The sequence below is a fragment of the Stenella coeruleoalba genome (assembly GCF_951394435.1).
Source record: "Stenella coeruleoalba genome assembly, chromosome: 1".
Taxonomy (NCBI): Eukaryota; Metazoa; Chordata; class Mammalia; order Artiodactyla; family Delphinidae; genus Stenella; species Stenella coeruleoalba.
This window is the reverse complement of record NC_137169.1, coordinates 43008921-43032948: the sequence shown is the minus strand read 5'-3', so window position 1 is coordinate 43032948 and position 24028 is coordinate 43008921. Positions and strand designations below refer to the sequence as shown.

Below are 24028 nucleotides of genomic sequence, written 5' to 3'. Positions count from 1 at the left end.
GGGATTGCATTGAATCTGTAGATTGCTTTGGGTAGTACAGTCATTTTCACAATATTGATTCTTCCAATCCAAGAACATGGTATATCTCTCCATCTGTTTGTGTCATCTTTGATTTCTTTCATCAGTGTCTTATAGTTTTCTGAGTACAGGTCTTTTACCTCCTTAGGTAGGTTTATTCCTAGGTATTTTATTCTTTTTGTTACAATGGTGAGTGGGATTGTTTCCTTAATTTCTCTTTCTGATCTTTCATTGTTAGTGTATAGGAATGCAAGAGATTTCTGTGCATTAATTTTGTATCCTGCAACATTACCAAATTCATTGATTAGCTCTAGAAGTTTTCTGGTGACATCTTTAGGGTTATCTATGTATAGTATCATGTCATCTGCAAACAGTGACAGTTTTACTTCTTCTTTTCCTACATTTTCTTATTTAAAAATCACAGCAGCCTTCTGCAGTAGGTAATGTGATCATATCATAGATGAGGACACTGAAGCTCAGAGTTTAGGTGACTTGTCCAAGTTCATACATTGAGTTACTGGGAAAGCTGGGATCAGTAGCCAGGCTTTTTGTTATGATAACGCTGCCACTCTAAAATCTCTTCTAATTCCAGTAATCTAAGAGTGCAAACAGCTGCATCAGAAAAATGAAAACCAATAATACAACATTTACATCAATAGTCTGACACATGGCAATGTTCAATAAATGTTTACTGAAAGGAGTAACATGCCCAAGGATTTACTCTAGGTTCATTGTTGACAGGGTATAAGGATGGATAAAACTCAGCTGAATCCAGAAGGAGAGACAGACAGTTAATTGTAAAACAGGCTCAAATTATGGAGCCCAGATCAGGGAGAGGACACTTGAACAAGATTTGACTGCAGAAGTGAATTAAAAAGCCAGTGAATTAATATTTATTGAGTACCTCCCATAGATCAAGAAACCATGCCAGATTATTTACATATGATACCATAGCTATTGGTACCATAGCTCATTGAAGTAGGTGGCATTTTCTCTGTTGTAAGGTAAAATGCTGTGGCTTAGAGAGCTGATATTACTCACCCAAGAATTCAGCTGAAGAATAGAGCAGGAATTTTGACCTCTCCCATATTATGTCATGGTACTAGGTCTAGTCTCAGCTGTTAGTTGTGAGGCTTGGGTAAATCCTTATAATTTCTAGCCCTCAGTTCCCTTCTTGATCCAATGGGGATAGTAATCTTTGTCCTTCCAGTTTTATCTCCCAGGTCTATCTAGAGGATAAAATAAGATAAAGGAAATTAAGGTAAGGATAAAATCTGTGTTTTAGTAGAGTTATTCTTTGACCAGGGGTTCCATTTCTAGGAATCTCTCCTAAGGAAATAAATAGGAAAGAGAACAAATATGTAAAGAAATGGTCACTGCAACTTAATTTTTATAATTAAGAACAGAAAAATAAATATATGACTTTAAAGAATTGGTCATATGACACAACCATAGGATGGAGTAAAGTGTAGTCAATTGAAATCATATTTACGAAGAATTTTTAAAATCTCAGTATATGATATAATGTTAAGTGAAAAGGAGCAGGATACAAAACTAATTATCTCAGCTATTAAAATATACATGGAAGATATAGACTAGAATGTATTGTATGTTATCATTTATATATATATATATATATTTATAAAGTATGAACAGACCTCTGTGCTTATATATGCAAAGAATATCTTTGAAAGATACATAAATCGTTAACATGTTTGCCTCTGGGGAGAGGAACTAGAGACTGGGCATCAGGGGTGGAAGCAAGACTTACTTTTCACTGTAAACCTTTAGGTTCCATATTACCTTCTTTTTGTGCAACAAGTTAAGAAAATAATGCAAATTGCAGATGGTGATAAAGTAATACTTGCAAATAGTAAAGTTTGTCTGAATTATTTTCAGTGTGTGTATTACCCTTTTTTTAAAAATACTAATTACTGGTTTATTGTAAAAGTGTAAAGGATACAACTCAGGAACAGCCAGATGGAAGAGATGCATAGGGCAGGGTAGGGGGAAAGGGTGTCTTGGAGCTTCCAGGGTCTCTCCTAGTACATCAACGTGATCACCAACCTGGAAGATCTCCACACCGCTTTGGTTAGGGTTTTTTATGAAGATTTCATTACTGTAGGCATGATTGATTAAGCCATTGGCCTTTAGTCATCAACTTAATCTCCAGCCCTTCTCCCCTCCCCAGAGGTTAGGGGGTGGTGCTGGAAGTTCCAACCCTCTAATCATGTGGTTGGTGCCTCTGGCAACCAGCCCCCACTCTGAGGCTGTCCTGGAGCCCCAGCCACCGGGCATCTCATCAGCGCACAACAAGACACTTCTCACTTGCACTTCCAGAGGTTGCAAAGGTTTCAGGAGCTCTGCCTGGAACCAGGAACCCAGACCAAATACATGTCTTTTATTATATCACAATATCGCAGTGCTCAATAAATGGGAACTGTTATATGGTTATTGTCACCATCATATCTCTCATGGGAAATAACGAGTACTTGAAAAATATTTGCTGGTAATATTAAGGCCTAGGTATACTACAATGTATTACCTTTTAAATTAAATAATAAGGTATAATTTCAAAATAGATGGCACTCTGGTGCGTGAAAAAATAAAGGAGGAAATAAACTTCAAATGTTAACAGTGGCAGTTTCTGAGTGGATGCCGTGTCTGGTAATTTAAAATTTTCTGTTTTACATTCTTGTGTTTTTTTCTAACATTTTGTAATGGATATATACTTTCAAAGAGGAGATTTTCTTTTGTAAACAAACAAAGACGACTAGCAGCAGAGTGGAGGATGGTATGAGGTCCTTGTGATTGCTTCCCTTGTCTTGACTTGCTGTTTTGGCCTTTTTTTTTTTTTTTCCCCCAAACTCAGCTTAGGAGCTACCCCTACAGGAGCCTCTCCTTGCCCACCATGCCTCCAGGTTGGGTTAGATACTTCTTATGGGCTTCCTCAGCCAAGGCTTCCCTCTGTCTTATCACTTATCCACTGCTTTGTTACTCTGTGTTTATGAGTTTTTTACTCTAATTTGTGGTCACTCAGAGGTCAGACACCATGGCTGATTCATATTTGTATTCCTTGTGCCCAGCACAGGGCTTGACACAGAACAATGTGTTCAGTAAATATTTGCTGAAGGAATAAATGGGAGGAGCTGGGCTCCACCCCAATCCTGAGACAACATTTGGGGCAGGTGCAGTGAGGGGGTAACTCTGAGTAGTGTGTATTTCCTCAGTGATGCTGGGGCGTGGAGTGAGTGTATGCAGGGCGGTGTGACCTTTAAAAGTTAGGTGATCCAGGGTGACACTGGAGGTGTGTTCCTGAGTGACCACAGGTCTCTCCTGCAGATGGCTTCAGTGACTGATGGTAAAGCCGGAGTCAAAGATGCTTCTGACCAGAATTTTGACTACATGTTCAAACTGCTCATCATCGGCAACAGCAGTGTTGGCAAAACATCCTTCCTCTTCCGCTATGCTGACGACACCTTCACCCCAGCCTTCGTCAGCACCGTGGGTATTGACTTTAAGGTGAAGACAGTCTACTGCCACGAGAAGCGAGTGAAGCTGCAGATTTGGGTGAGTCCTGGGCATCTTGGGTAGAAGTGTCCCAAGAGCTGACTCGTTTGCTGGTACAAAGACTGGGCGGTGAGGCCAGTTTAGAACTTCTGAGTTTTATGACATTAGGCACCAGTGCTATTGTGTATCTGGCCCCTGGCCTATCCCTTGTTGGTTTTATACGGTTTTGCTCTCCTCTGGGAACTCAGGTGTTTCTGCTGCTTAACTGTCTGAAAGGTTTTATCCTGGCTTATATGGGTGAGTAACCAAGAATCTGGGCTTTGGAGTTATAGACCTGTATTCAGATTTCAGTTCTGCCAGTAACTAGTCATGGAACCTTGACTAAATTACTTAACCTCTCTGGGCCACGCTTTCCTCTTTGGGGATTATACTAGCACCTATGTCATAGGGTTGCTGGGTGCTTAGCCTAGTTCCTGGAACATAATAAGTGCACAATAAATGTTAGCTACTGTATCCATAATCTATCACTCTGTAATCACTTCAAACCTTGATGGCTTAAAACAACAATAATAATTCATTAACACACAGTTGCTGTGGATCAGATATTTGGGAGTGGCTTGGTTTCTGGCTTGTGGTCTCTTATGAGGTTGCTGCCAGATGTTGGCTTAGGTTACAGTCATCTGAAGGCTTGAGTGGGCCTGGAGGATTACCTTCCAAGGTGGCTTACTCACATGTCTGGCACTGGCTTTAGCAGGAGGCCTTCATTCCTTTCCACGTGGATCTTTCCACAGATCTGCTTCACTCCACAGAGTGTCTTCATGGCATCTCCTAGGGGGAGAGATCCAAGAAACCAAACAGGAAGTGGCAGTGTCTCTTATTAGAGTATTCTACTGGTCACTGATTCAATGTAGGAGGAAACTACACAAGGGTATGAATCCTGGGAGGTGGGGATCATTGGAGACTATCTTGGAAATTGGCCACCACAGCTACTATTATTGGCATTTACCAGTGGTACTAATAAAATTTATATGTATTTGAGATGATATAGCAACATGTACATCATATATTTTTCTATACTTAATTAGCACTGGGATTAGAAATTTGTGATTTAAAGTATTCAAAATAGATTTATTATCAGTCCACTCAACATTAATACATTGTACATATATGTTATTAGTATAGTCTGTATACAGTACTTTTCTTTTTACAAATTATTTCCATGTGTTAATACTATCTCACAATCAACCCCATGGGACAGATATTCAGAGAGTAATTAATTTGCCTTAGGTTGACCACGCAGCTACAAAATGGGATTCCAACTCAAATCTTCTGATTCTAAAGTATGTGCTCTTTTCTCTACACTGTGCAATTAGGTCTTATAGAGCTCATATTTTCATTTGTGATCATGTCAAGTATTACTTTATATAGAGATAAAAGTTCATTTTGTTTATTTAGTCTCTATTAAAAGCATTGAGGAATCAAACCATTAGAAATGCAAGAAGCTACGCATTCCATTTAGTTTATTGGTTCTAGAAGTGTGGTCTCCAGATCAGCAACGTCAGCATCACTGGGAATTTGTTAGAAATGCATAATCTCAGGTCTCTCCTCAGACCCAAAGAATCAGAAACTCTGGGGTACAGCCCAACAATCTGTGTTATAACAAGTCTTCCAGGTGTTTTTTTTTTTTTTTTTTTTTCTTTTTTGGCGGTACGCGGGCCTCTCACTGCTGCGGCCTCTCCTGTTGCGGAGCACAGGCTCCGGATGCGCAGGCTCAGCGGCCATGGCTCACGGGACTAGCCCCTCCGTGGCATGTGGGATCTTCCCGGACCGGGGCACGAACCTGTGTCCCCTGCATCGGCAGGCGGACTCTCAACCACTGCGCCACCAGGGAAGCCCTTCCAGGTGGTTCTGAGGTTGGCTAAAATTAAAGAACCACTGATCTAGTTTAGCTACCTCATGGTGAGAATCAATAAGCATTTATTAAGTACCTGTTCTGTGCCCAGTGCTTCCATTTATGTAGTCTGACATCCTCCCTGCAGCCAGTGCACAGAGGGGGCTGAAAGCAAAGGATATTTGGGGCATTGTGAGCAATACAATGAAAATGGAGCAAGGCTGTGAAAGAGCAGGGAGGGGATGCTGAGAGAGAAATTTGCTGGAGAGGCTGTCAGGTGGTGGCTTGGGAGTCAGGGAGACCTTGGACAACAAATAGAAGGTTTTTGAAATGGGCCAGAGGGTACATGTCTGATTATTCCTTAGGGCACTGAAGAAACTTACTAGAGTTTATTCTTGTCTTTGTATATAAAATAAATGTTTACTAATATTTACCATATGGATTGACATGGATATCTTCATTTGATCTCCACATTTGGTGCTCACAGATCCTACACTCAAAAAATCTTCAGGTGGGAGGAGATACTCTTCCTTTTAAGGGGTTGGCAGTAGTGGCTCCCTCACTCTTTTATACATTTTCAGCCCATTGTGAACTTTTGCAGTTTTCCTGTGCTTAGTTAAGTGGATTTATTGATTGTACTACCTCATTTTAACTAAATGAACCTCCATGATGGATATGTGGATTTAAAAGAGTCCTACCAAGAAACCTCTGATTGAAGACTATATTAATTATAGTAAGCCTAAGTGAGCACAGAAAATGGCTAGACTGATATCTCCCTGACACCTAGCACAAGTTCATTGTCAGCCATGTTTTGAGGTAAAATCAATGACAATCTAATTAGATCTGACATAGTCAATCACACTGCTTTTGCTAAAAAAAAGTTAGTGGGCTTCCCTGGTGGTGCAGTGGTTGAGAGTCCGCCTGCCAATGCAGCGGACACGGGTTCATGCCCCGGTCCGGGAAGATCCTACATGCCGCGGAGTGGCTGGGCCCATGAGCCATGGCCACTGAACCTGCACGTCCAGAGCCTGTGCTCCGCAACGGGAGAGGCCACAACAGTGAGAGGCCCGCATAGCGCAAAAAAAAAAAAAAAAAAGCGACGGGGTTTGTGTGTGTGTGTGTGTGTGCGTGTGTGCATGCATACTTTTCTGTAGCAAAAAATAAAAATTTTCTGTACTGTTCATATATGCATTAAAATGTAAACATTTAAATATTATTTGTTATTTTAATGTATTTTAATATCATTTGTGTACAGAAGTAGGTATAATATATATGTATATGTAATCTAAGTAAATATGCAAATACTGTGAGTGCTGTGCCTACATTTTTCTTACAGGGATATGAATTTGGAGACTACTACCACGGGCACTGGGGAGCATAGAAGAGTTTTAACAAAGTCAGATTTTCATTTTAGAAAGATTTCTGGCTTCAGTTTGGGAGGGTAGATGGATATGAGGCAAAGAAACTAGTGGTTTGGGTAAGTTACTAAATGTATTAGTCTGCTCAGGCTACCATAATAAAATACCACAGACTAGTTGGCTTAAACAACAGACATTAATTTTCTCACAGTTTTGGAGACTGGAAGTCCAAGATCAAGGTGCCAGCCAGTGTTGATGTCTGGTGAGAGCTCTCCCATTGGGTTGCATATGGCTGGCTTCTTGCTGTGTGCTCACACTTCCTTTCCTCGGTGCTCACACTGGAGAGGAGTGAGCGAGCTCTCTGGAGCCTCTTCTTCCAAGAGCACTAATCCTATCAGATCAGGGCCCCACCCTTATGACCTCAATTAACCTCAATTACTTCCTTCAAGTCCCCATTTCCAAATATAACCACACTGGGGGTAGGGCATCAACACATGAATTTTGGGAGGATACAAACATTCAGTACATAACACTGAGAAAGTGATAAAATGACATAAGTGATGGAAATGAGGAGAGAGAATTAAGATTAAAATTTACAGGATTTGATGATTAATTAATTGTATAGGGAGAGGGAGGAACAGGTATCTTCTTATACACATCTATTTATACATATTTACTTCTCTGAGAATTCTGTGATTTTTTAAAGTTGTGTGAGCTTTGGTAAGTCACTTTACTTCTATGAATAGATAATATTCTCAACTGTAAAGGTCTCACAGGTTTGTTGAGGGAGGGGCTACATGATAACATAGTATTGTGCCTGGCACATAGTAGGAATACAATAACTGTTAAGTTCTGTCCTTTCTCTCCTCCTGATCTTCATGCAAATGGTAACTGGGTTCCCTCACAAGGTTTCCCACCTGTGATTCCAGAAGTGCTGGAACAGCATCCAGGGATTCACTAGCACTGTATGAAGTGTTCATATAAACTTTTCAAGCTCATTTGATCTCTCCCAGGGGATTTCAAAAAAGTCATTGTCAGGGTGGAAGCTGGAGAGGGAAGAAGAGGAGGTTGTGAGCATCACTGAGCAGGACCATTCACAAAAGGAGTTTCTGTCATCTCTGGGGGATGATGATGGTATTGGTAGTGCCTTGTTCTCTGGGGTTCCTTGCCATATAGGTCACTGAGAGTCTCCTCTGTGTCCAGAGAGGTTAATTATTGTGGAATAGAGAAGAGAATCTTAGTGGGGAGGTGAGGGTAGGGGACAAATCTCATTAATAGAGAGTGAGAGCATGCACAGGTGTGGAGGGAGGGAGAATTGGTAACGCCACAGCAACACACTTGACTAGAGGCCACTTACTGCTTGGGTGCTTGTTTGCAAGCAACTCCTGGAGACACGTGGGAAGAGAAGAGTGGGAGAGGGCCTTCCACTACCTCCATGTGGGGCCCATTGCAGGGGATATTGGGTCTGGTGCTGGCCAAGGGAAGGATCCGGGGGTCTGTGGGATGACTGAGCTGACCCACCACTGTGGAGTCCTGCATTCCAGTCCTGGCTCTCCCTGAAGTTCAGTCATTGTGTGATCTGGAATAACCCCTCCCCTCCATGGACCTATTTGGACCTGTTTCCCCAACTATCAAATGGAGAAAATAATCCTTGTTCTTCTTGCCTCATGGGATGTTGTGAAGTTCAAGGGAGGATATGGAAAGGAAAACCCAAGGACAACTATGAAGTTTTGAGTAGATCAGAAAGACTGTGGATATTGTCAACCATGTGAATTCCTCCTGTACGTGCTTTAAGTCATTCTTTGTGTCTTCCCACCTTCCCTCTGACCCAGGGAGTTAGTTATCTCCTTAAAGAATGGGTGTTGAGCCCAGAGATGTCAAGTTACTTGTGCAGAGCCAAACAGTAAACTTCCTTCTTTTATTCATTCAATAGACATTCATCTGGTACTCCCTCTGTGCCAGGCATTGTGCTAGCAGTGGGGAAACACCCTTCCTGCTCTCCTGGAGTTAATGCTGTAGCAGGAAAGATAGATGCTAAGTACATGGGTGAAAAATATCTAATTTCATCTGTGGTAAGGGCTGTGAAGGAAAAAAAATAGACTTGTTTCAAACTCAAGCACTGAGTCACAGAGCTCAGGAATCGCTGAACTGTGACTTAGGTCTCATACCCCGCATGCAGCTGGGGTCAGGCTCCATTCTATTCACAATTTAAAAGGCTGATGACCTTCACCACACCAGCTCACTCCAAGCCTGGTCTCTGTCAGGGGACGTGGTGGCAGGGGCCTCCACTGTGGAAGGACAGAATGTCCTCCTTCTCGCTCCCACCAGTGAGGCTTTTTTGGTGACCTTCTTGTCAAGAAGACTTTAAAGATAGGAGTGTCTCATGTGTCCAGGGTTACTTGTATAGAGACTGGGGAATGGACTGGCTGGTCTAACATTTTTCTATCGAGAGTTTGAGAACTCTGTGTTTTGTGAAGGATTTAAGCTCACTCCTGGGCTTGTCCTGGTATTGCTATTCTCCATCCTCTTTCTTTCTCTGCAACTCCCTCTTCTGAAACCCTCAGTCACTACGGTGCTTGCGTCTACCTCCATTATTCTACTTGTTTTGTTGTGTTGGTGATGATTTTTTTTTTTTTTTTTGACCACACCGTGAGGCTTGCGGGATCTCCGTGTCTGACCAGGGATTGAACCCAGGTCCATGGCAGTGAAAGTGCAGAGTCCTAACCATTGGACTGCCAGGGAATTCTCTTTGGTGATGATTTTGAAAAGATAATGTGTATAAAGCACCAGCGTAGTCTTTGGCATGGAGTAAACACTAAACAAATAGTAGTTTTTATTAAAGTTCTAGGGAGATCAAGAAATGATACTCCTTGTCTTCCCTGCTTAAGTCTGGAACCAATTGAGAGATAGATACAAGAGTCAGAGAGATGGGGAGTAATGCGACAGCCTTCTTAGTGATAAAACTAGGATGAAGCACATGGCCCAAGTCTTCAGGGAATTGGAGCTGGCTAATACTTCACCCTGAAGTCAGATAGACATACAGACCCAATCACAGGCCGACATGAGTGGCTAGCTGCCACTAGCTCCTACAACATGCACCCAGGGTCAAAGTCCATGTGGCCCAGACTTACTAATGCTTAAGGCTTAAGGGTAGGTCTACAGTAGAAGCCTCAATCTCCATGGACAGTCTTCTTCATGGAGGGGGAAAGGAGGGTCCCTCCTCCAATAGCTCTTTTTATAATTAAAGAAATAGAAGTAAGCATTCGCTCCAAAGAGAGGTTGGGCAGAATGATGAAATCTGGGAAAAACAGGAGGAGTCTTAGGGGGTTTCGTGGAAATCCTAAATTCCATAGTGTTGAGAGTGACTCCCTACATAACCAGGAGCTGAGAACAATAAGACTAGGGTGAGATAGGCTGTTGGTAGTCAGCTAGTTTCTTTCACTCACTAGCCAACCACCCACATAGCTGCCTCGATGACATTTAGGTTGCCACATGGCTTTGGAATCACTTATAAATATTAAAACGTGAATATGAAATCTGGGAATGTCAAAGACCTATATCTTAGGACCAACAATATAAGAATGTAATAAAATGTAATGGAGCTTAGGAATGTGGGGAAAGGCCATACCAGAAACCCAGACTAAGGAGGATTGTGGCTCTTGAGCAGTCATTTAACAAATATTTACTATGCCAGACAATGGGGCTAGAGAAGTTAATATGAATATGACACATTCTCTGCTCTCCAGGAACTGGTGAGAATGAATTTACCTCTGAGCTCCAAAAGTGAAGTAAAATGAGTAACATAATTCTCTTGTTCTGTTAAGGGAAGCAAACTGGGACATCAAGAGAGATTGACTTTTCCCTTGTATATTTAAGAATATATAATAATGGATTATTATACACGATTGGTCAACTGTTTAATGGGCATCTGCATTTGTTTCCTATTGCCTCTCTGACACATTACCATAAATTTAGTGGCTTAAAACAGCATGGATTTATTATCTTATAGATCTGGAGGTCAGAAGTTCAAAATGGATGTCACTGGGTTAAAAATCAAGGTGTTGGCAGATTTGTGTTTCTTCTGGGAGCAAGGGGAGAATCCATTAACTTGCCTTTTCCAGCTGCTAGAGGCTGCCTGCATGCCTTTGCTCAGGGCCCTTTCCTCCATCTTCAAAGCCAGCGGTATAAATTCTGTCAACTTCTCTCTCTCTCTGACCTTTCTGCCTTTCTCTGATAAGTACCCACATGATTACCTTGGGCTCTTCTGAGTGATCCAGGATAATCTTCCCATCTCAAAACCTTAATTTAATCACATTTGCAAAGTCCCTTTTGCCATGCAAGGTAACATATTCATAGGTTCTGGGGATTAAGACATGGATATCTTTGGAGGACCATTATTCTGACTACCACAGCATCCATTAATAACATGGGAATGATCTAGTATAAATTCTCCCCATTTTTCAAGGCTCTAACTCAGGTTCCCTCTTCTCTAATGATAGCCCCCTCTGCTAACTCCCTGAAACAGGTACTGTCTGTGTCTTAGGCTAAGACTACCTGCTGAGAATGCCTGTCATCTTCTTAGGTGCCAACAAGCCTGTGAGCTTAGAGCTTATCACATCTCAGTCTCATTTTAGACATGAGGAGGCTGGGGTCCAGAGAGAGATAGGACTTACTAAGGGCTCATTCCAAAACTCCTTATGCCACCTTCAGGAAGTTGAAATCTGGCCACCAGAACATAATGGGGACCCAGAGAGACTGATGGGCAGCACAGAAGAGGACAGAGGCTGAACAGGAACATGAGGGCTGCGACAGGTCCCTGTGGCTCCAGGAATATGGAAACACTTGCTGAGTACAACATCCTGTACTTAGCTCTTACAATATTCAGAATTGATTTTTCTAGGCAGCAAGTTTCCTGGTGTGGCTGCAGAGACATGTTGACACTTTCATCTTCCCGAAGCCGGTAGGAACCAGCTGCTGGGGAGGTTTAATCTGATTTTTAAAATCACAACAAAGACTATGGGAGGTCAAGTCAGAATTGCAGGCATAGTCCGCCTTTGTAATTTGCAAATGAATTAACCAGCAATCCTGATTGGCTATTCAAGGGGCCTCCACACTTTGGGGCCACCACTGCCTTCCCTCCACCCAAACTGGTGTGGGGGAAAAAGAAATTTGCACATTCATTCATTCAATAAACATGTGTCACATGCCTATTAGGTGCCAGGCACTGTCATCATAGGGCAAATAAACAGCTACAATACAACATAAGTGATATAAAGGGATGAAGAAAGTGCTGTGGGAACACAGGGAAAGGAGCTGCTACCTCTACCTAGAAAAGTTATTTTCCGCTTTGCAAAAGAGGGGGCATTTGAACTGGGTGTTGGCAAATGAGTAAGAGTATTTCAGGTTAATGTTGGGGAAGATCTTTACAAGCAAAAGAAAAGACAGGCGCAAAATCACAGTTGCTTTCAAGGACCCATTTTGTGCCTTACTGTGGTAGGCTCTGCAGGGATTGGTGAGACAACATCCCTACCTCTAAGGGGGTGCTCACGTAGTAAGAGAGATATAGCATGTACACAAATAGCGACGATGCTACAGATATGAATGATGCCTTGAGAGAGGTACAGAAAGTTTTGAGGAGTTCAGAGAGGGAATGCTCCCTCTAAGCTTGAGAGCATCAGGAAGGGCTCCATGGAGGAGGTGGCTTTATGGTAATGAAAGTTGGCTCTAGCATGTAAGAACATCCTCAGAGGCTCTCGGTCTCATTCATCCAGCTCTGTGGTCCAGGCTGATCTCAGTTTTTGACTCAGCGGCAGTATGCTGACATCCCTGCAATTATTTGTATGTTCAAGAAGCAATGCAGCACATTGCCAGGAGCGCAGCCTTTGGAGCGAGCCAATCCTGTGCTCCAAACCCACTTCTGCCCCTGTCACCTTGTTCAAGTCCCATTACTTCCCTGTACTTCACTTTCTTCTTTCTAAAAGAAAGATAATTTTAGTAACAAGCACATGGTGCTGTTGAGAGAATAATACAAGATAATCCTTAGCCTAGTGGCTGGTACATAGTAAATGATCCTTAATTGGTAGCCTTTATTCTTAATAACTCTGTTACTCTCAAGGGTTGATTTGTGGCAACTGGAAGTCTGAATGTGATCTGAGCTAGACTCTGCATCCTTTTTAGGGGCTGAGGACCATCCACCCGAATTCGTTCTCTGAGTCTTGAGCTGAGTCTGCAGTGGTTGATGGCTGACCCCTTTGGCAGAGCCCTGCCCTGATGGCACATGCTGCTTAGCTGGGGATAGAAAACGATTCAGAAAACCATAAAGAGCTCAGATGTGTGGTGCTGAGTGAATGCAGTAGAATGCCAAGAAGAAAGAGTTCAGTATTGGGTAGAGTGGGTAAGAAAGGCCTCTGGGAGGAAGGTGGTGGGCATTGCAGGGTAAGGCAAGAGAGGAGGGTGTAATAGAGACATTCCAACCAAGGGAGGGGCCAACATAGGCTGAGATGGGGGCAGACTTTAAGGGATAGGGTGAGTTGCCATGTGCTTTGTACGATGGTCTTTCTGTGAGATGACTGGACTCCTCCCTTATCTCTCAGCCACAGCTCCTGCCTCTGCTCCACATCCCGTGTGCAGTAGCCATTCCAGCCACAACAAACTTCTATGCGTTTGTTCACTTATTTACTCATTCATTCAGCAATATTTACATTGTGTGCACCAAGCATTGTTCTAGGTGCTACAGACACAGCAGTGAAAGTAACAAATGGAATCCCCTATCCCACATTCCCCTAGATTTAAGGGGGAGACTGGCAATAAAAAAGTAAATACACAGTATGTTCTGTGATGATAAGCACTCTGGAGGAAAATATAGCAGGATAAGGGGGATAGGATAGGATAGGATAGGAGGGCTGTTTATAAATTTAATCAAGGTGGTCATGGTGAACTTCACTGAGCAGGACACTTTTCAATAAAATCCTGAAGGAGGTGTGGGATATTTGGAGGAAGAGGATTCCAGGCAGAAGGAAAGGCAAGTGCAGAAGCCCTGAGGCAGGTGTATGCCTGGGACATTCCAGGGATAGTAGGAGCCCAGTGGGGCTGGAGCAGGAGAGTGGTCAGAGATGACGTTGGAGTTAGTGGGAGGGCCAGACTGTATAGGGCCTTGGAGGCCTTTGTAAAGACTTTCGGTTTTTGTAGCCCAAAAAGTATAATTGATATACAAAAAACTATACATATTTAATGTATATAATTTGATGGGTTTGGACACATGCATATACCTGTGAAACCATCACCACAATCAAGATAATAGACTTATTTATCAACTCCAGAAGTTTCCTTGTGTCCCCTCACCCCCTCTTTTTTTTTTTTAGCAGTAAGAACTGTTAACGTGAGGTTTACCCTCTTAACAAATTGTTAAGTGCACAGTACAGTTTTTTTAAACTATAGGCATTATGTTGTACAGCAGATCTCTAGAATTGCATCTTTTTTAAAAAAAATTTATTTTATTTTTGGCTGCGTTGGGTCTTCATTGCTGCACGCAGGCTTTCTCTAGTTGTGGTGCGCAGGCTTCTCATTGCAGTGGCTTCTCTTGTTGCGGAGCATGGGCTCTATGTGCGTGGGCTTCAGTAGTTGTGGCTCGTGGGCTCTAGAGTGCAGGCTCAGTAGTTGTGACCCGTGAGCTTAGTTGCTCCGTGGCATGTGGGATCTTCCCAGACCTGCACTGGCAGGCAAATTCTTAACCACTGCACCACGAGGGAAGTCCGAACTTGCATCTTGTGTAACTGAAACTTTATACCAATTGATCGACTCATTTCCCCTCCCCTCAGTCCCTGGAAACCACTGTTCTATTTTCTGCTTTTATTTGACTATTTTAGATATCTCATATAAATAGAATCATGCAGTATTTGTCCTTCTGTGATTGGTTTATTTCACTTAGGTTAATGTCTTCCAGGTTCATCCATGTTGTTACAAATGGCAGAATTTCCTTTTTTAAGGCTGAATAATATTCCATTTTATGTTTATACCACATTTTCTTTATCCATTCATCTATCAATGGACATTTGGGTTGTTTCCATATCTCAGCTATTGTGAATAATGCTGCAATGAACATGGGATTGCATATATCTCTGAGGTTCTTATTTCAATTCTTATGGGTACATACCCAGAAGTAGAATTGCTGGATCGTATGGTAGGTCTATCAAAGGACTTGAATAGACATTTCTCCAAAGAAACATACAAAAGGGTCAATAAGTATATGAAAAATGCTCAGCATCACTAATCATTAAGGAAATGCAAATCAAAACCAGGAGATATTTCCTCATACCTGTTAGGGTGGCTATTATAAAATTAAAAAGATAATAAGTGTTGACAAAGCCTGGAGAAATTGGAGCCCTTGTATACTGTTGGTGGGAATGTAAAATGGTGCAGCCACTACGGAAAACAGTATGGAGTTTCCTCAAAAAAATCTTTAAAGGCTTGGGTTTTACTCAGGATGAGATGGGAGGGATCTCATGAGCAGTGGAATTACATGATCTGACTTATATTTTTTAAAATAAACTTTATTTTTTGATAATTTTAGATTTATAGAAAATTTTCAGTGATAGTACAGAGAGTTCCCATATATCCTTCACCCAATTTCCCTAAGATTAACATCTTTATATAACCATGGTGCATTTGTCAAAAGTAAGAAATTAAAATTGGTACAGTTTTATTAACTAAGCTATAGACTTTATCTGAATTTAACTAGTTTTTCAACTAATGTTCTTTTACTGTTTTGGGATCCAATCCATGTTGTACTTAATAACATTTAAAAAATTGAGATATAATTCATATATCATAAAATTCACCCTTTTAAAGTATACAGTTCAGTGAGTTTTAGTATTCACAAAATTGTGCAACCATCATTACTAATTCCAGAACATTTTAGTGTCTTACATTTTAATATTTAACAGGATTGCTCTGAGGCAGACTTATGTCTGTTTCAAGAATAAATTCTAAACTGACAAAGGGCAGAAGCCGGCAGGATCAGTTAGGACTTGTAATAATCCAGGCTGGGGATGATGGTGGCTTGAAGTAGGGGAGTAGCAGTGGTGGTGGTGAAGGGGGTCTGTGGTGGTAGTGAGAGTGTGTATACACTGAAAATATTGTTAACAGGATTTGCAGATGAATTAGATGTGGGAGAGAATGAAGGGGAGGAGTCAAGGATGACCCCAAATGTTTGGGCTAAGCAACCAGAAGGCTGACGATGCCTCTGACTGAGATATGGAAGACTTCAGGGAAAGCAGGATTTGGGGAGACAATTGGGGACTGAGTTTTGGTTATGCTAAGTTTTAGATGCCTATTAGATAACCAAGTAGAGATACAGAACAGGCTGTTGGATAAATGAATCTACAGGTCAGGGCAGAGGCCCTGGATGGAGATATAAATTAGCAAGTCATTAGCATAGAGTTGGTATTTAAAAGAAGCCAACAAGATCAACAAGGGAAGGAGTGAAGATAGAAACATTCTAAGGACGGAGACCAGAGACATTCCAATATGATGATGCTGTGAAGATGAGGAAGAATCGCAAAGGAGACTGAAAAAGAGCAACTGGAAAGGAAACGTGTGGGGCCTTTGCAGCCAAACAGAGTCTTCCAGAGGGAGAAGAGATAACTGTGTCCAATGCTGCTGCTTAGTCTATATGAGGACTGAGACTTGACCCCTGGATCTAGCAGCAGGGAGTTCATTGGTAACCTTGTTGTGACCTATTTTGGTGGAGTAGTGGGGATGAAAGCCTGCTAAGAGTGGGAGAAGAGAAACTGGAGATAACCAAGTGTACATAGTCCTTTCAAGGATTTTTGCTCTTTGGAAAAAGAGACCACTGAGTGGTAGCTGAAGGTGAAGGGGGATGTGAGTCAGAAGAGGTTTTCGGTTTTTTGTGCGTGTGTGTGTGCGGTAAGTGGGCCTCTCACTGTTGTGGCCCCTCCCGCCGCGGAGCACAGGCTCCAAACGCGCAGGCCCAGCGGCCACGGCTCACGGGCCCAGCCGCTCCGCGGCACGTGGGATCCTCCCGGACCGGGGCACGAACCCGTGTCCCCTGCACTGGCAGGCGGACTCTCAACCACTGCGTCACCAGGGAAGCCCTGGTTTTTGTTTTTTTAAGATGGGAGAAGTAGCTGCGTGTTTGTGTGTTGGCGGAACAATACAATAGAGATCAACAAACCAAGCAACCAACAAAGAAACAACACAAAACTGACACTATAGGAGAGAGAAGAGAATTTCTGGGACAATATCCTTGAATTGGTGAGAGGAGATGGGATCACAAGCACAGCGCGAGTCCTTGCTAGGAGCACAGACTGTGCATCCATATTAACGTGGCAGAGCACAGAAGGAGGGGCCCCAGGGGCAGCTAGGGGCTACGTGTGCTGGTGGGAGTTCTCTTGGATACAATTTTTTGGTGGAATAGGAAGCAAGGTCTTCAGCTGAGAGAGGTTAGGGGCGGGGCGTAGCGATTCAAGGAGAGAGGAGGAAGGTGGGAGAGTGAATAGACTAGGGAAATAAAATTTGCTTGCTGATTGGCATTAAGGCTGCAGTTGAAATTGGGGATCGTAAATTTAAATTTATGAATTTGAAGCATGGTTGTGTGTTTTTCTCCAATCGTGTTTTGCTCTGTGGTTGCAGTCATAGAATAGGCAGCGAGCTGGCTCTAATGAAAGTATTGTTTTGCTGAATGAGTATGACAAAGCAATAGAGAGCCAAGAGAGTGGGGGGGGGGGGGTGTGCGGGAAGCCATTGTCATAATTGGCCATAGAGTTCAAGCTGGGCAGAGAAGAGGTGATGATGTAAGGGCAGTGAAAAGATGATAGAGGTTTAAGACTCTTGCAGCTGGTAATCTAGAAAGAATGAGCTAGAAAGATCATCTAGGAATGATGAATCTCCGTTTCCTCAGCTGTAAAATAGGAATAACATTAATGGCTAGCGATCTGAGAGTGGGAGGTTGAAGTTCCTATTGGTACTGACAAGGTGCAGGGCATGATTGTGGGTGAGTGGCTGAGGTAGGGGTAGAGATCAGCATCACTGGAGGAGAGGAATTTGAGGGAATGAGAGTTCAAGATGTAGGAAGGCTCACCTCTGTGGCTATGAAATCACCAAGAATTATGGAGAGAGTAACAGTGAAGCAGGAGCTGTTCACTGGTCAGCAGAGGGATGAGTGGGTGGCATAAGCTCATGATGTGAGATCCAAAGCTGGAGGCTGTTTTGTTTTTTGAAGGAGGGAAAGAGAATGATCTGCAGGCAGGGGTGAAAAGCAATAACATGTATCCCACTTTCTGGCCCAGAGATTCAAAGGTGGTGAGAGAGGAGCAACCATCAATTTGGAGGCTTTGGGAGAAGCCGTGTCCTCGAGGAGAACCAGGTTTCAATCACAGCAGGGAGGTGAAGAAAACACCCAGACCAGAGGTTGAGGAAAATGAGATTTTCCTGATGACCGACTGGGGGTTTCAGAAGGCCCAGGGAAAGGTTTTAGTGGGGAGAGGAGAAGATAGGATTGGAAAAGATGATGTACAGAGCTGTATGGGAATCAGAGTCCAGTAATTCGGGATGGCCTGGGAGACAGGCTTCTTGCCATGACTCACACGAATAGAGGGATAAAAGGTGCAACAAGCCAAATTGTAACGCAGACAGATGGCACCAAGGCAGACAGTGGTTGTGTGGGGTCATGAGAGGAGGGATAAGGACCTTGCTTCCTCTTTTTTTTTTTTTTTGCGGTACGCAGGCCTCTCACTGCTGTGGCCTCTCCCGTTGCGGAGCATAGGCTCTGGTTGCGCAGCCCCAGCGGCCATGGCTCACGGGCCCAGCCGCTCCGCGGCATGTGGGATCCTCCCGGACCGGGTCACGAACCCGTGTCCCCTGCATTGGCAGGCGGACTCTCAACCACTGCACCACCAGGGAAGCCCCCTCTTTTTTTTTTTTTATGAGTTTTTAAAAGAATTTTTTGGCTGCACCATGTAGCAAGTGAGATTAGTTCTCCAACCAGGGATCGAACCGCCACCCCCTGCATTGGAAGCGCAGAGTCTTAACCACTGGACTGCCAGGGCAGTCCTGGGCCTTGCTTCCTCTTAATCCCTGCTTTTAGAGGCCCAGAGGCTGGCAGAGCTGCCATTCTTACTCAGAATGCCTCCCTCTCCATTTCACACATCCGTAATTATTGTGGCAATAATCAGCAACCACCATTTATGTAAAATATCCTCACCAGTAAAATGGGGCTAATAATACCTCCCGCAGCGTTCGCGTGAGCTGACAGTGGCACTGGCTAGGGGCCGGCACTGTGCTCAGTGCTTTTAGCAACTCATGTCGTCCTTACAACAACCTTGTGAGCTAGGTATTGTTATTATCCCTATTTTACAGATAAGTAAACTGAGGTCCAGAGGAGTTAGATAACTTACTTAAGTTCATATAAATAGTAAGTGGTAGAGTCCAGATTTTAATCTAGGTATATTTGACTTCAAAACCCATGTATGCCCCATGCCCTGTACCCCACCCTCCTTGTTATATCTTTACATACATAAGGACCTGGGTGCTCAGAAAGCACTCAATAGATGGTGAAAATGTTAAGAGTTATAATTATTGGGCAGCAACTATATATTGTACAGGTATTTTACATGCCTTTTTTTTTCTTTCTTTTTTAAGTCATTGCAATGATGGTGCACAAAACTGATGAGAAAACTAAGACTCAAAAGTTAAGGAACTTGACCAGATATTATCAAAATTAGTAAATGGCACAACAGGAATTCAAAATTAAGGCTGTCTGCCGCCAGAACTTGTGTTCTATTTACAGTCAACTGCCTTCCCCATTCTTCCCATTGCCCTGTGATGCCCCAGGGACCTCACAGGTGGTTGACAGTCAGTGTCACAGCTGAAACTTGGAGTTGCGTCTCCAAGGAAACACTCTCAGAAAGGGGTGGGTTATCTGTTGCAAACTGTCTCCTGTTAACTTTCTAGCTCCCTTCCCTTTCTACCAGCCCTCCTCTCTCTCCAACCCCTACAGCTTCACAGGTGATTCTAATGGGCATCACTGATATACAGGTATGTCATTAAGTGGCTTGACACTTAATGTAGTGCTCTGTGAGGAGCTGCTGCACGTTCTGGCAGAGTGGGAGGAGGGGTGGGGGCTTCCTTAGTTGTGGTAGAAGTAAAATGAAAACATGGCACCGGCAGTGTGACAAGTTATGATTGTCTCTGAATCTCCGTTTCCTCAGCTGTAAAATAGGAATAACATTAATGGCTACTTCTTAGTAGTGCGGTAAAGATTAAGGAGACAATATAAGGAAAGGACCTAGCGTGGTGCCTGTAACATATTAGGTGCTCAATAAACTTGCCCACAGTCGCACAGTGAGTGGTAGAGCAGGATAACTTCATGAATGTTCTATTGTGCTGTACTGTTGTGATTGGTCTTGGTTACTGCCGTTTTTGAGATTGAAGCCACGGCATTTACAAGGTAGAGTTCATCAGCAGAGAAATTAGATATGAGCCATGGACCTTTTACTCCCATTTTCAGTGGGGGATGGAGAGAGCAGCAGTGCTCTGCCCCTGAAGATGCCCAGTTACCTTCAAAGGCAAGAGATTCTCCTAGCTTGCTTGGGTCCTGCCTGATATGCTGCTAAGGGCAGGGGCAGGAGTCGGGGAGGCCACTCGACTGAGGATTTATAATTCCTTGCTTCTGCAGACTCCCCTTTCCCCCACACCATGGCCCAGCACCATTGCCCCACACCTTGGGTTGTCAGGTGACAGCTGGAAACTCTTACCCTCTCTGTACGCCTGTGCTTCTCACATTCCTCTGTGAAGACTGTCAACTCTGTGTTAATGACGCAGAGGCTCTGAGCTCAGGCCCGGGGTGGAGGTGGAGGAGAGGGGAGATGATGGGAGGTCAAGTCCAAGGAGGTGTCTATGCTCCCTCTCTTGAGCACCCCAACCACTGCCACCAGCTTAAAACTGAGGCTCCTCCTTTATTCTTCTCAGCTCTTGTCCTACTCATCCAGTTGTTCATAAGAACCATTAATTCTATCCCCCAAATTTCTCTTGAATGCATCCCCTCCTCAGTTCTGTTCCATAAACATTTATCCAGAGCAAACTGAGCCTGGCACTCTGCTCCTTTCCTACCTTGGATTCTTGTTCTCTCCCCCTTAGCCTGTATCAGCAGCCCCAGTAGATCTCCCTGCCCTCAATCTTCCTCCCTCCATATGCTCTCCGATCACTGTCACTCCACTGCTTAAAACCCAGGGAGGGCTGCCCATCCATACCCAGTAAACTCCTTGCCTGGCATTCCAGGCCCTTTCTTGCCTTCCCAGTTCCATCTTCAGTCACTCACCCTTCAGGCAGTCCACACTCCACCGATGCATTCCCCAAACCGCCAATCCAAACACAGGATGCATTTAAAAAAACCCAAACTTTATTTTTTAGAATAGTTTTAGATTTGCAGAAAATTTACAAACGATTGTGCGGAGAGTTCCCATTTACCCCCTACCCAGTTTCCCCTATTATTACCCCCTTATATTAATTAGTATGGTACATTTGTGCTAATTAACCAATATCGATAACTTATTATAAACTGACATCCATAATTTATTCAGATTTCCTTAGTTTTTTACCTAATATCCCCTTTCTGTTCCAGGATCCTATCCAGGATACCATAATGCATTTAATTGCCATGTCTCCTTAGGCTCTTCTTGGCTGTGAGAGTTAGGATGCAATTTTTTACTACTTCCTTCCCCCTCTCCTTAGAGATTACCCCTCCTCCCTATTTCTCACCAGCAAACTTCCATTTGACTTTAAAGACTCAGTTCAGGTATAACCTCCTCTGGGAATCCTTTCCTGACCCACCTCTCCCTGAGCCTGGGTTAAGGGCCCCTCCTTTACTTCCAGCACTTACCAACTGTACTGTGTCTGGAACTTACCTGTCTTCCTCTCAGATTGCAGGCTCCCTGAGGGCAAGGGCCAGGTCTGATACATGTCTATAGCTCTATCACACAGCACAAGGCCCGGCAAGGAGTAAGCATTCAATAGAAGTTTGCAAAATAGAAGTGAGTTCTCAGGCTGAGCTTTATACCTCTCAAAGTCAAAGCCAGCATTCTCCGTGCACCCGACATGTCCAACGCTTCTCTTGGCCCCAGATCAAGTTTTACCTCCCCAGGAACCTCCTCTAGCCCGTTCTGCCCCTCAGTGGCTGGGAGGCTTGGGGTTTCTTTCAGGTTAGTCTATGTGGAATGGACATGCTGCTTTCTTACCTGCTTTCCTCTCAGAGCCCTCTGGATACCAGTCCAGTCAGATCATCTGGTACATCTGATCTCATTTGATCCTGAGGAGGATCTTGTCGTCCTCATTATATACATGAGGACGCTGAGGCCCAGAGAGGTAAAGTGCTTGTGCTTTACTAGAGGTCACACAGCTGGATTACGTGAGACTTGAACCCAAACTTCTGTGACTCACCTCCAAACCTTCCCACTGGACCACACAATTTCCACATATAAAAAGTGAGACCTGGGCTTCCCTGGTGGCGCAGTGGTTGAGAGTCCGCCTGCCGATGCAGGGAACACGGGTTCGTCCCCCGGTCCAGGAAGATCCCACATGCCGCGGAGCGGCTGGGCCCGTGAGCCACGGCCGCTGAGCCTGCGCGTCCGGAGCCTGTTGCTCCGCAACGGGAGGGGCCACAACAGTGAGAGGCCCGCGTACCGCAAAGAAAACAAAAATACAAAAAAAAAACAACAAAAAAGTGAGACCTAACCACAAGCAACAATTAAGTGCTGTTCGGGAGCCATTCCAGTATATCCCAGTCTCTTCTGCAGGGAATGTTCTAATAGGGCTGCAGGCTGAACCCACAGTTCCATAAACTGGCTGAAACTTTCAGTTTTCTCCACTAGGACTTGGGGAGGAAGAGAAAAGGGAAGTAAGAGAGAAGAGGAAGAGTGAATAGAGAAAATCAGAGGTGATTCTAAGGTTGGACATTGTGTCCAGGCTCCCATGAGGTGCCATTTTGTGGGGAGAGAAAACGTACTCTTTGGATACTATCCTCCCCACACTGTCATGTTGCTGTGTCACCTGATTGAGCCCAAGGCCAGCTATCAGCAGAGGCATAATTAGCCTTTTAATTTCCTTCCAGCGGAAGTTTGCTCAGGCAGTTATCAGCCCTGCTTTCTTGGGTTCCTCCCTCTTCGCACTTTCCTACAACTCCAGCTCTCCAGGAATCTGAGGCCTGTCCTGGATGTGGCACCAGGGGAAGAACAGCAGATTATCAAGGGCCAACTGTCAATTAAATGATTATGACTAATGTTTATACAGAACTTTACAGATACCCAAGCACTATCACAACACTTATTTCATTTTATCTACCCAACAACACCAAGAAAAGGATATTCATTTTGCAGCTAATGAATGGGCTCAGAAGGTTAGATAACTGGTTCAAGGTCACATGCCAGGAAGCAGCAGAGCTGGAATTTGAACTCAGATGTGCCTAACCCCCAAATCTATACTCTTACCACTGCCCCTCACAGTACCCACTCATTAATGCTTGCTGTGTTTAATTAAATGACATGTAAGTGCTAAAGAACACTAAAATTAAGGGGATGATGAGAATGAGGATTTTAAGAGGCTTCTTGGAGGAGGTGATTCCCCCACCCCCTGAGATGGAAACAGAAATAGTGCCAAGGTATAGAATTAAAAAAATATATATGTTATATATTTTTGGTCTTGTTCCCAAAGGGATTTAAATGGCAGAGAAAGATTAGACAGAATGAGGGACTTCATCTTTTTTTTTTTTTCAGTTTGGTCAGACTCTAGGCTGATTTTTTTTTCTAAGTATGCTACTCCAAATGATCTCCCAGCAGTTCAGTCAATACTATAAAACAAAAAACAAAACTAGAAGTTTTGGTGGAGGAGACAAACATCTTGGCAATTCATATTTCATTAGAGAGGGGGTAGAAAAGGGCTTAGGAAGGCTGTGAGGTCAGATTGTCTGGTTCAGATCTTTAACCAGCTGTATGACCTAAGGCAAGTATTTAACCTCTGTGTCTCAGTAACTTCACCTGTAAAATGGGTATAATAATGGAATCTCTCTCCGAAAGTTGTAAGAATTTGCATAGTAACTGGCATACTCTTAGTCTCAACAAATGGCAATCAGTCATCACTTCTGCCTGTGGGTATTGGAGGAAATGTGACTCATTGAGGAGGAAGCATTTGAACTGAATTCTGAGTAGTGACTGGTTCAGCAGGGCAGGGGATCAGGCTGATC

General features: G+C 43.5%; 1 protein-coding gene across 1 annotated transcript in view; it reads left to right on the top strand.

The window, feature by feature from the left end:
• The window catches only part of RAB3B (RAB3B, member RAS oncogene family), a gene marked incomplete at its 3' end in the record, with an annotated part of 58675 nt that overhangs the window by 4553 nt on the left and 30094 nt on the right, over positions 1-24028 (top strand). Inside the window, exon 2 of the mRNA XM_079927653.1 lies at positions 3361-3588. Coding sequence (XP_079783779.1) covers positions 3361-3588 — 228 coding nt within the window. The remainder of the gene's footprint in view (positions 1-3360; positions 3589-24028) is intronic.